Source organism: Dendropsophus ebraccatus, chromosome 1 (assembly GCF_027789765.1).
Source record: "Dendropsophus ebraccatus isolate aDenEbr1 chromosome 1, aDenEbr1.pat, whole genome shotgun sequence".
NCBI classification, from domain to species: domain Eukaryota; kingdom Metazoa; phylum Chordata; class Amphibia; order Anura; family Hylidae; genus Dendropsophus; species Dendropsophus ebraccatus.
In genome coordinates this window covers 49783941-49798182 of record NC_091454.1, presented here as the reverse complement: position 1 = coordinate 49798182, position 14242 = coordinate 49783941, and the positions used below count along the sequence as shown (strand labels likewise).

At 45.5% G+C, this 14242-nt stretch overlaps 1 protein-coding gene across 4 annotated transcripts in view; it reads right to left on the bottom strand.

Moving 5' to 3' along the window:
- The window catches only part of LOC138792766 (rho GTPase-activating protein 7-like), a 161540-nt gene that overhangs the window by 22440 nt on the left and 124858 nt on the right, over positions 1-14242 (bottom strand). The window contains exon 1 of one of the 4 annotated variants that reach the window (XM_069970620.1): positions 10200-10383. The exons of 1 other annotated variant lie outside the window; for it this stretch is intronic. In XM_069970620.1, the coding sequence (XP_069826721.1) occupies positions 10200-10212 (13 nt within the window). In that variant the 5' untranslated portion in view covers positions 10213-10383. Of the gene's footprint in view, positions 1-4009; positions 4048-10199; positions 10384-14242 lie in introns of those variants that run through there. 2 more of the 4 variants (XM_069970631.1, XM_069970610.1) reach the window with 2 other exon arrangements.

The window sequence follows — 14242 nt, the reverse complement described above, 5'->3', positions numbered from 1 at the left end:
TCACCTTTTTCTCCAACATATTACAACATTATAGTGGACCAAGTATTGCAGATGATCAGAAACCAGTTAAGCTACACTATAGACCCTTGAGAAGTAATAAAGGACCTGTCACCAGTGGCGGAACTACCGCCATAGCAGCCTTGGCGGTTGCTATAGGGTCAGCCGCATCAGGGGGCCCAGGCCCCCTGAGCAGACACTTGCAGCACCCGGCCGCACTTGCAGTACCTGAGCGGCCCTCCGGGGTGCTACAAATGTCCAGCCGAACATGAGGGTCTTTCCCTATGAGCACTCACAGCTAAATGCAGGGCAGTGATTGACAGGGTCAGGAGCCAATGTCTCCGGGCTTTGCCAATATCAGAGTCCCCTATCTCCCCCCCACGTCTCCTGCGGCTCCGCCCCCGTACAGCATCCCCTATATCCCTCCACCTCCTGTGTGTCCCCGCTCCCACACAGCGTCTGCTGCGGCCTCCCGTGCGTCTACTCCCATACAATGTCCCCTGCATCCCTCCACCTCCTCTACAGCGCCTCCCCCCACCTCCTGTACAGTGTCCCCTGCAGCCATCCACCTCCTCTACAGTGCCTCCCCCCACCCCTGTAAAGCATTCCCTGCAACCCCCCCCCCCCCCACACACACACACCCCCCCACACACACACACACACCTCCCCAGGGCCAATCACCCCCACCCACCCCCCTAGTGTCCCAGAGCCAATCCCCCCACCCCCAGTGTCACAGAGGCCCCTGTGCAGTCCGTTTACACCCCCCCCCCCCCCCCCACGACAAGAGAGGAAGGTGTGCACAGCAGCCACACAGGACCAGAGGACGGAGAAGGAACAGGAGCAGGTGAGATTACCCCCAGAGAACTACAACCCTAACCATGTCCTGTTAACAGTTAATGGTGGGAGTTGTAGTTTTGCAGCTTGTGGACAGTCAAGTTGCAAAACTACAACCCCCATCATGCCCTATTGACAGTCCATAATGGAAGTTGTAGTTCTGCAACAGATTAGAGGATGACACAGTATAGGAGGAGGAAACAGTGGCACAGTAGAATTACATCTCCCTGCATGTTGTGTGGGGTAATATGCAGGACTACATGGCCCATCATGGTGTACAGGGTAGGCTGCAGAACTACATCTCCCAGCATGCAGTGTGGGGTAATATGCAGGACTATTTCACATAATAGGAGTTGTAGCTCTGCAACAGATAAGACGATGACAGGGTACATGAGGGGAAGACATTGGCGCAGTACACTAGCGGCCATGCGGGTACATGTGTACATGTAGAACACATTGCTGGAGACTGCTGTGTGCCTACAGCCATAACAGTTCCCATACACACACATCTTGTCTGACGTGGCGTTACAGTTCTTTGGCGCTCAAGAGACGCGCCGGGCCAGCTGAGTATGTTGGGGAGGGGGGGGGGGGCATACAGTTATTGCTATGGGGCCCCATGAATCCCAGTTACGCCCCTGCCTGTCACCAATCCTCATGTATTCTAGCAAATACTTAATGACAGTTCTGGAGCATCTTTTATTAGAAATAAGCATTACACCATCTCTCTGTTATGACTTTCAGAAATGAATGAATTGACAGCTGGGTGTTACCAGTTGGGGATGTGGCCCTACACAGTAACACTGACCAATCAGTGCTGGCAGTATCAGATTTTGTTAAGACACACCCCCTTAAGAAAGAATAGAGAGGAAGAACAATGAAGACTTTTATTGAAGGGGAAGTTTTAAAACTTTTATTACATTGGTAATACAAGAATTTACTAAAATAAACTGTCTGGCCCTGGCGAAGGCCCATTTACCAGGCTACAATATATACTGAATAATGTCAGATGATTAGATTTGTCAAATTGCTGATGTATGCACCAATAAAGATAATCCAGAGCACTGCCTGAATTCACAAAGAAGGGTAGGTAAATCGGTGCACCAAGAACTGTAGTCAATCAAATCAATAAAACAGCAGAGGATTGGACAAAGACGTTGCCAAGGATAAAAGCAAGACAACCTTCCTCCGGCCCCATGGCAACATAAAAGCAGGTTAGAGTTCCATTTAAAGTATCTCAGTAGTATACAGTTTTCTAGGACACAGTGACAGAGTTATAGATATAAAGCAAATTACCAATAATCTATGAAATGAGAATATGTATTATGGTTTGGCATGTGACAAATGCACTAGCAGAAGATTTTGGATCAAACTCAAAGAAATAAAAGGCTTATACGATACTAGGATAAGAGTGGATACCCATGTTATATGACATTAGCTTCTACTAAAAGGGAGGCTTTAATAACATAAAATTCCTTTCTCAAACTGTTAGGTTCCACCATGGAAACAGCTTGGAGGACAGTCAGTAACACATCACTGTAGACATTTGTTATCTGGACTCAATGGTTTTTAGCCAAGATAGATTATTAATAGATTGGAGTTTACAGGAACTATGCTTCTCTCTCAACTATGGACTTCGAAGTAGATTTATAGTATAGGGAAGGATACAGTCTTCCAAGAACACACCAAATGTAGAACTAAAGGGTTTGTCAAAGTTCCTCTTCTATTAAAGGAGAAGTCTGGCGAAAATTTTTAATAAAGTATTGCATTGCCCCCCAAAAGTTATACAAATTTCCAACACAGTGGTGCCTTGGATTACAAGCACAATTTGTTCCGGGATTTTGCTTGTAATCCAAATCCACTCCTAGGCCAAAGCAAATTTTCCCATAAGAAATCCTAGAAATGCAGACAACTGGTTCCACACCCCAAAAATAATGATTTATTATTCTGAAAAACATGTAAAACAAATTAAACAAACATTAAGAAACAGCAGAATATTGTGATATTATAAGTTACTGTACAGTAATGGAGAGAATGGAAAACACAAGGACTGACAGAGACTGCAGGGAGCATGAAGGAATGAGCAGGGCAGATGTGGGCACAGTATAGCAGTACTCTATGTCCGGGGAGAGAGGGGTTACAGCTATAGAGAGATTACCTCCAAAGTCCTGTCCCCTTATGTAAGCCCCAGCCTGAGGTGGATCTGCTATGATTTGAAAGGTGAGGGAGATTTCCTGGCTCAGAGTACATTGCCGTAGACCCCGCTATTCAGACCATGCCCCTCCCCCACTTACACTCCCACCCAGTACAGGGAGCTCTTAAACCAAAGCAATGCTCTTAAACCAAGTCACAATTTTGAAAAACTGTGAGCTCTTAAACCAAAACGCTCTTAGGCCAAGTTACTCTTAGGGGATAAACCCACACACCGTATACGCAGCGTATTTACTGCTGTGATACGCAGCAAATACGCAGCAGATTAGATCTAAATAACTGAACACAGCGTCAAATCTGCACCATCAAATCTGCTGCAGATCTGCTGCGTATATGGTGTGTGTGTTTGTACCCTTAAACAAAGTTACTCTTAAACCAAGTTACCACTGTATATACTTTTATTGCACTTACTACTGCATCAAGGCTTTATTTCCTGGATAAAATTGTGATGTCACGACCCAACTCCCAGAGCTGTGCGGGCTGTGGCTGCTGGAGAGGATGATGGCAGAGGGATGCTCAGTGCCCCTTCAGTGCCCTGTGTCCCTCAGTGTCCCCCTGCAATCATCCTCTCCAGCAGCCACAGCCCGCACAGCTCTGGGAGTCGGGTCGTGACATCACCATGTTATCCAGGAAGTGAAGCCTTGATACAGTAGTAAGTGCAGGGAATAAAGCACTTTATAAGCATTTCCTGTAATAAGTGTATATTGGTGATTTGTATAACTTGGGGGGGGGGGGGGGGGGGGGGCAATACAATACTTTAAAAACATTTTTTTTTTTTGCCACACTTCTTTAATAAAGTATACCTATTGCTTCAGAAAAATCTTAAAAACCTTGTGACAAGGTGGTTTTAATGTTCTCACTGCTATTATGGAGCCCCCTCCACAGGTATACAGCTATTCCTCGTTCTGTTAGAGGGGGAAAAGCTAGAGCTGAGCTATTTGTCCATTGCACCCACACAAGACTTCCTTACCTGCCTCTCTAGTCATTCACAGCACATCACATACTCCTCTCTCCATACCAGTGCTGCACTCTGCTGAGGGATGCCTTACACAGTACACTACTATATGATAGCAGCTTGCAAAGCCTATACATGCTGTGTGCAGAATTGAAAAACAGCAGCTGCAAACAAGCAAAGGGTTGCAATAAGCCCTACTGCAGTGATGAGAGGGAAGCCTTTAGCTTGTATACATAGTGCAGATTGTGTGGAGGCTCACAGCTTGCAGGTACACAGTACTAGACTTCTATCTCTCTCTCCCCCCTCTCCTGTACAGAGCACATGGTGTGCCCCACTTTCTGTGATCTGTCCTGCTACCTCTGTTACTAGAGACAGATGTCTCCTAACAGGCAGTGGACATCAAAATGCAGTGAAGGGAGACACTAAGATCTTTGAGCTGTTTTTCTGGGGCACAAAGTTATTTTATACAGAGGAGACACTGTTTGAAATGACAGAATATATTAAAAAGGTAGTTATTGTAGCAGAAATATTTTCACTTTTTAGGTTCAATCTTTTAATGTGATTTGATGGGAAGTGAAAATAGCAAACTTCTGGAACAAATCTGCCACTTGTGAAATATACGGAGACGGGCAGTTCAAGTTCTTCATTCTTGACTTACAATGGACCGGTGGTCACTTTAGTGAACATGGATGATTAGGACAAGTACAGCAGAGAAGGCATCTACTGTCATGGAATTTTATGCAAGTAACCATAGTTCTCCTTGTAGTTAAAGTTACTAGTAAAAGTAAATGCTGTCCATATGGGATGCCAGTTTTATAGTCTACTTCAGATGCTCCCTCCCCCCGGAGCTCCTGCGTCAGCACCATTCTACTTGATCCACTGAACTAGGCAGAGCTTTTTAGTAAACCCTATGTTCTGTCAATCAGGACGGCCAATATTCGCACACATTTGAACTGCAGCCACTTGGGAACCGGATACCATGGTTTCCTCCAATTCACCTCAATGAAAGGTGCCGTCCCTTACACCCTTTCGTTTTCACGTCCATCCTGTACAAATGTCTCCATGGCAGTTTTATTGTTCTAGGGTGATTTGCTGTATTTCAGTACAAGAGACATTCCTTTCTTTCATTTATTGTTGCCACACTGTCTGATCTGTGTACAGGGTCATTAAAGGAAGGATCAGACGACCTCTGCCCCGCCAACATGTTACAGAAATAGAAAGTCACCAGACTCCGTCCCTGCCAGATGATTAAGAAAACTAACACACAGGATCGCACACAGATTTAGGCAAGAATTACGGAGAAACAGGAATATGGTCACTAACAAAGGAAATCAAAAAGATCATATGTTCATTTCTATGTAGGAAGCCTGCAGAAGTGCAGAGATCCAGAGACTGACCACCACCATCTGTGTCCGTAACACTGATATGTAAAAAATGCTCTAACCATCTAAACATGAGATGCCTTCTCCAATTTAAGGTAGATATTTTTGAGAAGATGTGCAGTGTTGTCAAGACCCTGACCCTGTGTGGTTTCCTTTTTCTCTAAGGTTCAATGGGAGGCTCCCACCCAGACGTTTCCATATAGACTTAAAGGGTGATCTGCACATAATATGCCTGGCATCCGCTGTCAGGCCAATGATCTAGACAATTATGCAGAGGTCTTCTGGTGGGTATGTGTCAGGCTAACTACACAGCAGCATTCCTTGCCTGCAGGATTGTCAGGGCCAGGACTGGATACCATCAGAGTCTACTACCCCCCACCCCAACCTGCTAGGTGTTGGACTACTTGGCAAGAGTAAGTGTACTATTACACGGAACTGCTGAACCGGCCGATTATCGTTCCATGTAATAAACACAACGATCAGCCGATGATCGTTGTCATCAGCTGATCGTTGATATAGGTTCTGACTAGAGATGAGCGAACCTCGAGCATGCGCAAGTCCATCCGAACCCTATCGTTCAGCATTTGATTAGCGGTGGCTGCTGAAGTTGGATAAAGCTCTAAGGTTGTCTGGAAAACATGGATACAGCCAATGAATATATCCATGTTTCCACATAGCCTTAGGGCTTTATCCAACTTCAGCAGCCACCGCTAGTCAAAAGCCGAACGATTGGGTTCGGATGGACTCGTGCATGCTCACGGTTCGCTCATCTCTAGTTCTGACCTATAATTGTCGGCCACCGACTGCGCACTGCGACATGTAATAGCAGTGCGCGGCCGGCGGCTAACGATTTGCAAAAGAAATACATTACCTATCCATGGTCCAGGGCTCCTCTTCTTCCCGGTCCTGCGCGCTGCAGCTTCAGAGCTCAGCCAGTCACAGGCCAGGACAGCCGTGGCCAGTGATTGGCTAAGTGGCCTGTCAGCTAAGACAGGCCAATCTGAAGCTGCAGCGTGCGAGACCAGGGGTGAAGAGGAGCAGGAGGAGCCCTGGACCTGGGATAGGTAATGTATAACAGTTTAGCAAGGGCTGCAAGGACATCTGTAACAATGTCCTTGCAGCCCTTGTTAAATGATTATCGGGCCATTTATTATCGGGCCCCTATTGGCCCGTCTAATAACACCCTTAGGCATTGGATAAGCACACATAATGATATAAATATTCCCTTTGGGCAAGGGCTACACCCCAAATTTGGTTGTTCAATATTAAAGAGACTCTGCATCCATTAGTACACCCCACTAAACTGCTAGTACAATCTGTTTAATGAGAGTAAATCCTTATCAGTTGTGTCTTTAAAATGTGACTGGTGCCTTGGTTAGAGCAGCAAAAAAAAAATAAAAAAAAAAATTAAAACTTGCAGCACTGTGTCATACTGGCATGGCCTACAGTGTTTGTGCCCCAGGTCTGTGACGCCTCCCCTTTCTTCCTCCACACCCTCATCATCATTAGGAACACCCCCAGACAGGATTTCTATTCATCACTCATCTAAACAGTGCATCTGTATTGCTATGGCACATGTGCACTGTTAAGACAGGTGATGAATAGAGATCCTGTCTGAGGGTGTTCATAATTATGAACTGGGTGTGGAGAAAGAAAGGAGAGGTGTCACAGACCTGGGGCACGGAAACTCTAGGCCACACTAGTATGACAGTGCTACACGTTTGAAGCGACTCTGTACCCACAATCTAAACCCCCCAACCACTTGTACAGTCAGCTGCTTTTAATTAAAGATCTGTCTTGGTGCCCATTCGGCAGGTTATGCAGTTATTGTCCTAAAAAAAAAAAACTTTTAAACTTGCAGTCCTATGTCTAATTGGCGTGGCCTAGAGTGTGTGCTCCCTAGCATTGCACTGCCCCTCCGTTCCTCCTACTCGCCCTCTTCATTATTAGGAATGCCCCTGGGAAGGATTTTTGCTATTCAACACCTGCCTGAACACTGCACATGTGCCTTAATGATCCAGCTCATGTGCAGTGTTCACACAGGTGAAGAATAGGAGAAATTGTTCTATGAGCATTCCCGTGTTCTAAGGGCGGGGAGGAGGGACGGAGGGGGTGTCACAATCCTAGGGCATGGATACGCTAGGCCACGCCAATTTGACACAGGGCTGCAAGTTTAAAAGTTGTTTTTTTAGGACAATAACTGCATCACCTGCCAAACAGACCACAGGACAGATCTTGAATTTAAAGCAGCTATCTGATGGTACAAGCAGTTTGGGGGGGGGGGGGGGGTCTGATAGTGGGTACAGAGTCACTTTAAAAGCTTTTTTTTTTTGCTTTGACCAAGGCACCAGGCATATTTTAAAAGACAAATTAAATTCCATCAAAGATAAATTCCAGAGGAACCTTAGTAGTGCCTCATTGCCCTATTCCTTTCTATATAAGCATGCATGCCTTATGCTAGGGCCACCCCCAATCTATCATTGAAAACATCCAGAATGGCTAGAATACATATTGCTTTAAGTTGGAAACAGCCTCTGTTGCACTTAGATAAAGTCATTGACCGTATTAATAGAATATTATTGTCTGAAAAAATTTCTGCTATAAGGGGCGACACAGTGGCTACATTTGAGAAGCTCTGGGCACCTTAGTTCACATCTGCATATGTAGCAGATTTGTCTTACTTTATTACCTCCTGACATCACTTTTTCTGTTGTACATTTTGCGCACCTACTTTTGTTATATTTCTGTTCTGCATAGTAGAATTATTCCAATGGATACAATGTAATGCTTCATTTGTCCTATGGGGGTGCTGTACAGGAAATGAACGCTTGCTAGAAAATTCCACACAAAGCTAATCACTAAAGGACATAGATGCAAGACGGTGTTCTTAAAGTGAAGCTTAAAGATATGGTTCCCAGCAGCACAGTATACATCTACTGTGCAGCTCGCAGAGTATACCAGCCATGGCTGCAGCAGTACCTTTACATGGGGGAATATGTTGTTTTATTCTGGTGCGTGAGCCCTTGAGAGGAGTGGCATCTAGTCATCTGGGCGGGGAGCCGCACATGACAAGTCATGGCTCCCTGCCTATCACTGTGGGGATGATTGACAGGCAGAGACAGATTAGTGGCCTCTATGCCTGTCAATCATCCAGACACTGCACACTGACAGGCAGAGAGCCATGACTAATCACAGGCGGCTTCCCGCCAAGATAACTAGTTGCCAACCCTCTCTCGACCTTGCGCAGCATAATAAAATATCTTTTTATACTATGTAAAGCTACCACTGCAGACATGGTTGGTATACTCTGCGAGCTGCGCAGTAGATCTATACTGTGCTGCTGGGATCCATATCAATCGTGCCGATTGGTTCCCTTTAAGTTAATACTTAGGGACCATTAACCCAAACAAACTTCCAGTCTCAGTTCGTTTTCTTTTCACCCAACACTTCAGAACTTTTCTTTTTATTTTACTTCAAAAGATTTAGAGGAATTGCTATATGGATACTACAGGAAAACCCCAGCAGTAACTCATCCAGTCTACACCTTTTATATGTCTCTTAAATCCAACAATCTTCAGGGTGTGTTCACGGTTCATAAATAAAAGAAATGTATAAAGGAGAGACCTCTTTTCACATCTATTCCTGGCTTTGTATTAAAGTGAATGTGTGAACACAGCCTGGTCTTAGCAGAATTTACTCACGCAGCATCAGGAGGGAATTTTCACAACCATGATAAAGATGGAGGCTCATAGAGATGGATGTGGTCACATGATCCAGGTGAATGCACAGGTAATGGTTAATGGCACTGTGAAGAATCCTGAGTGCAGCCACATCCACCTATACCTTCCATAAACAGCTGAGGTCCACAACAGCCACAGTGTCCTAGACAGGCAAAGCTGCCAACAGCCTTTACAGAGAACATACCCACCATCATATAACACTGGCCGGCTAAGTTTCATTTTTCCAATAAGCTTCAATATGCAAATAAAAACCTGTAAAAAAAAAAAATCTGCAGTGTACCTTAATATGAACACCCCCCCCCCCCCCCATGCTCAGCTCTGACAAACCGGACTATAGTATAGCAAAGTATGTGAAGGTTTCCGCTGTGTGTGCCGGTGATGGTGTCAGGTGTTATACACACACTGGCCATGAGACGCATTCACCTTGTATAACATTTGGAAGTGGAGGCAGGAAAGTGCGGAGCCCCTGGGAATGTCTGGAGACACAAGGGACATTGACATCTAAGCTGGTTACAGTCTGCACTTTGTCCTGAACACAATGGGCTCTGGCAGATGTTTAGGATCCATCATGTTATACAGGCAAATATTTATTCCCTTTAAGAGCAGGGTTCAACTAGTAAAGCAGCACAATGTAGACAATGCACTGAAGACAATGCACAGGGGGCAATATATCCTGACCTGTAATACATATAGAGCCAGCAAGGAGATGAGCATCTAATCCAAGCTGAGGATGCCACAGCTGCTGCAGAACCTCACACTCCAGCACTGGCCATCACATATCACTGGTGAGCCAGTACTCAGCTCTGGGTTATAGGATCATTGGACCAAAACCATCACAATACTAGAAATCCTTCCAGCTGTCCATCACACTTAACATGGACTTTCCATAGACAAGACCTGCGTCTCCTGCTATTGCAGAACCACAAGTCCCAGCATGCCCTGACAGTCCCATGCTGGGAGTTGTAGTAACAGCTGGAGACCCTATTAGTACATGGAGAAGGCTCCAGCCTGACAGGTAGCCCCATCCTCCTGCCTCCAGCACACAGCCTTACAATGAGAAAATGAGAAGTCTGAGGCACTCACGTGTTACTATCATTTTGCTCACTCCTCCCCAGTTAAAGCATAAAGTAGTAGATAAGATGTGTCAAACAAGATCCTCACTGGTATCCATATATCCCAAGGAAGACGTCCAGCCCCTCCAGCTGGTCAGCTCCGGTAATAGGGTGACATAGCCGCAGCGTAACCGCAGCGTCCTCCTCCCGCAGCACAGCCCGCTCTGCACTGAGCCTCCCCGCAGCTGTGCGGCCGAGAAAAGCACGGGGGCGGGGCCTGGGCCGCGCGTGCCGGAGGGGGCGGGGCCTCGGCGCCTCACACACTCAGAGTCCCCTGTTTCCCTGTCATGTAGCAGTCATGTCACTAATTATCACGATTTATTCTGATGGCTTTTGTAAAATGTAATTTTTACACAAATTGGTTAAAAAAATTCTGATCATTTTATGGCAAATTCTTAAATTTTTTTACCATCTTTCCCCACACAATTGGCTGAAAATGAAAGACAAGTTAGGGGTGCTCCAGCAAAAATATTTTTCTTTCAAATCAAATAGTTTGAGAAAGTTATATAGATTTGTAATTTACTTCTATTCAAATATCTCCAGTCTTCCCATACTTATCAGCTGCTGTGTGTCCTGCAGGAAATGTTTTCTTTTAAAGAGGACCTGTCACCTTCCCCCCCCCCACAGGCTCCCGACCCCCAGCTAGATCCCCCCCAGGACAGAGATATCCCGGTCAGAAGCCGGCGCACGCTGTGGGGAGAGGTCCGGCGTCCATAGAGAATGAATGGTACCGGACTCATCTCTGCAGCTCGCACACGGCTCCATTCATTCTCTATGGACGCCGGACCTCTGCCTACAGCGCGCGCCGGTTTCTGCCCGGGATATCCGGACTTGGTCAGATAAGGTCTGTTTAAGGGGATCTAGCTGGGGGTCGGGAGCCTGTCACCCCGGCACGGGGCGTGACAGGTCTCCTTTAAGTCTGACACAGTGCTCTCTGCTGCCATCTCTGGCCAAGACAGGAACTGTCTAGAACAGCAGCAAATCCCTATAAAAGACCTCTCCTCACCTTTGGACAGTTCCTGTCTGGGACAGAGGTGGCAGCAGAGAGCACTGTGTCAGACTATAAAGAAAACACCCCTTCCTGTAGGACATACAGCAGCTGATAAGTGTTGGAAGACTTCTTTTTTTTTTTTTAATAGAAGTAAAATACAAATCTATATAACTCTCTGAAACCAGATGTTTTGAAAGAAAAAGATTTTCACTAGACAACCCCTCTAAATTAATGGTCATTGAAGTTACAGAAAACCTGGTAATTTTTAACCTTTAAAACATAGCTTTTACAGCTAGAACCCCCCCCCCCTGCCCCACAAACACACACACAAATTAATACTATACTATATAAATGATGGCTGACATTTATCTCCTCTGACCTGCGTATAAACACAGACACACACAAGGGCTGACTATGCATGTATTCTGTATATGGAGGGATAATGTGCCTGACCCTGGCACCAGCTCACCCAATCCTTCTCTCTGCTGACATCATGAAGAACTGGGAGGCCACAATACACCTGACACTTTTATTAGCAGCAGCTGTGCTTGGCTGGACTGCCTTTGGCGTTGTCACTGTCCGTCACAGGTATCTGTCAGCGACCCGCTGACAATGGCGAGCTGACATATATTGTGACAACTGTAGGCCCTATTCATTTTAATGAGCCAAGTGGAGCCATCAAGTTTGGACTGTATATGTTAATTGTAGAGATGAGTGAACTTTGAGCATGTTCGGGTTCGTCCTAACCCGAGCGTGCGGCATTTGATTAGCGGTGGCTGCAGAAGTTAGACGCAGCCATAGGCAGTCATTGTCTGTATCCATGTTTTACCGCTTTATAAGGCTGCATTCAACTACTTTAGCCACTGGTAGTCAAATTCCGCTTGCGAGGGTTCAGACGAACCATCGGCCCTTCTGAGAACTTCTCCCAGCTACAAAGCATCCCAGCAGAATCCGCCATACAAACATTTTAGGCTCCTCACTCCATCCATTTATTTATTTATTTTTTTGTCAAACATATTTTTGTGTACTCTAAAAAAAGGATGTGTTTTGATCCTTTTTTTATAATGGAAGTCAATGGAAAAACTGATAAAAATGAATGCACACAAATGCATCCGTTTTTCCATTTGTTTTTTTCATCCATTTTTTCAATCTGTTTCCTTGTTAATGGCTGGGTTCAAACTGCTTTTTTGCAGTCCATTTAATGTATACGTTTTACGGGGAAAAAAGGATGAATAAACAGATGCAATTGTGTGCAATCCGTTTAGATCCCTTTTTTCATCGACTTCCATTATAAAATTAACAGATCAAAACGGATGCATTTTTTTTCTTTTACTTTTTCTTTTCTTTTTCTTTTTTTAGTGGACACAAAAAAGGTGGTTTACAGCAATTTATCTAAATGGCCGTATGAACGATACAGTGATTGTTCCTGTGGCCTGGCAGCGCAATCAATCAGGCCTTCTGAAGGCATTGCAAACGAGCACCGATCTCGCTGATTGCCTCTCGCTTGCTTCCATAGCTGGTCCTATATCAGGCTATCTAATAGGATCTTATATTGGCATTACTATTACTACTGTATGTCAGCATCAGCAATCTATACAAGTGTCCCCTTGTCACTTGGCAATTGTGTCACTGGTAAAGATGAGCGAACCTCGAGCATGTTCGAGTCAGTCCGAACCTGAACGTTCGGCATTTGATTAGCGGTGGCTGCTGAAGTTGGATAAACCCCTAAGGCTATGTAGAAAACATGGATATAGTCATTGGCTGTATCCATGTTTTCCAGACAACCTTAGAGCTTTATCCAAGTTCAGCAGCCCAAGCTAATCAAATGCCGAACGTTCGGGTTCGGATCGACTCAAACCGGAACCCAGTTTGCTCATCTCTAGTCACTGGGCTACCAGTGCTGTGTACCATGTTAGGCTAGTGTATCTTAATCCATGTATTTTAAGTCATCATTAGTTCACACAAGTTCATCCTGGCCAGATTCAATAATGTATACATTTATGGTGGGTTCAGACTACGGAATCCGTGTGGAATCGGCCTGACCATAGAATGGTGTCTATGGCAAACAGGTACGAGCGCCGGAGTCCACCGGAATTTATCAGTGCAGATTCCGTAGTGTGAACCTACCCTTAAGGCCCTATTCCACGGAACGATTATCATTCCGTATTCGGCCGATATCGGCCGCTACGGACGATAATCGTCCCGTGGAATAGAGTGCAACGATCAGCCGACATCGTTCATGACGGCTGATCGTTGCAGTTGCTTGTTCTGCCGTCGCTCTGTTGAATCGGAGCGTCGGCAGCAGACGCTGCTCTATCCTATGGGCTGCCCGGATGATCAGCGATCACCCGGGCAGCCCCCCGCAGCTCCGAGCCGCCCCTCCCGCACTCACCCGCTCGCTGCTGCCGCGTAGAATAGCGGCGGCAGCGAGCTGGGAACGAGGAGCAAACGAGCCCTGAGACGGCCTGTGGAATAGGGCCATTACTCAGTATAATTTTTAAGGCTCCTCAATGTTGATCATATCTCTCTCTTACATTAGGAAAATTCCACGGACTTGAACATCAGTCTAGCAATATGTCTGCTGCCTGCAAGCAAAGGCCGGAGAGAAGCAGAGGTGGTCTAATCTGTTAACTGCTATCATTTGGTCTAGACACTAACAGCAAGACATGTAACATGCCTCTTCTTATGTTATAGTGCATGCTTGTAAGATGAAAGTAGGCCAATCCAGCTGGTTCCAGTTGTGTCTGTGGTTTCCTTATCTCTTGTTTAAAGGCCTAGAGATAAGGAGTTTTGCCTGTGGTAAGGATAAATGGGTATTGTGTTACAAGAGGCAAAGAGCCACACAACTAGTCATTTCTATATGTGGCCATAAGTAATAATAATGTGTGACATCATGATATTAATGCTTAGTAACCTTGTTATCAGTTTAAAAGTGATGATCAGCATGAAAAGTGTACCAGGACTGACAGCAACACATAATAAGTGTCTTAAAGGGGTAGTTCACAAAAAAACCCTCTTTCAAA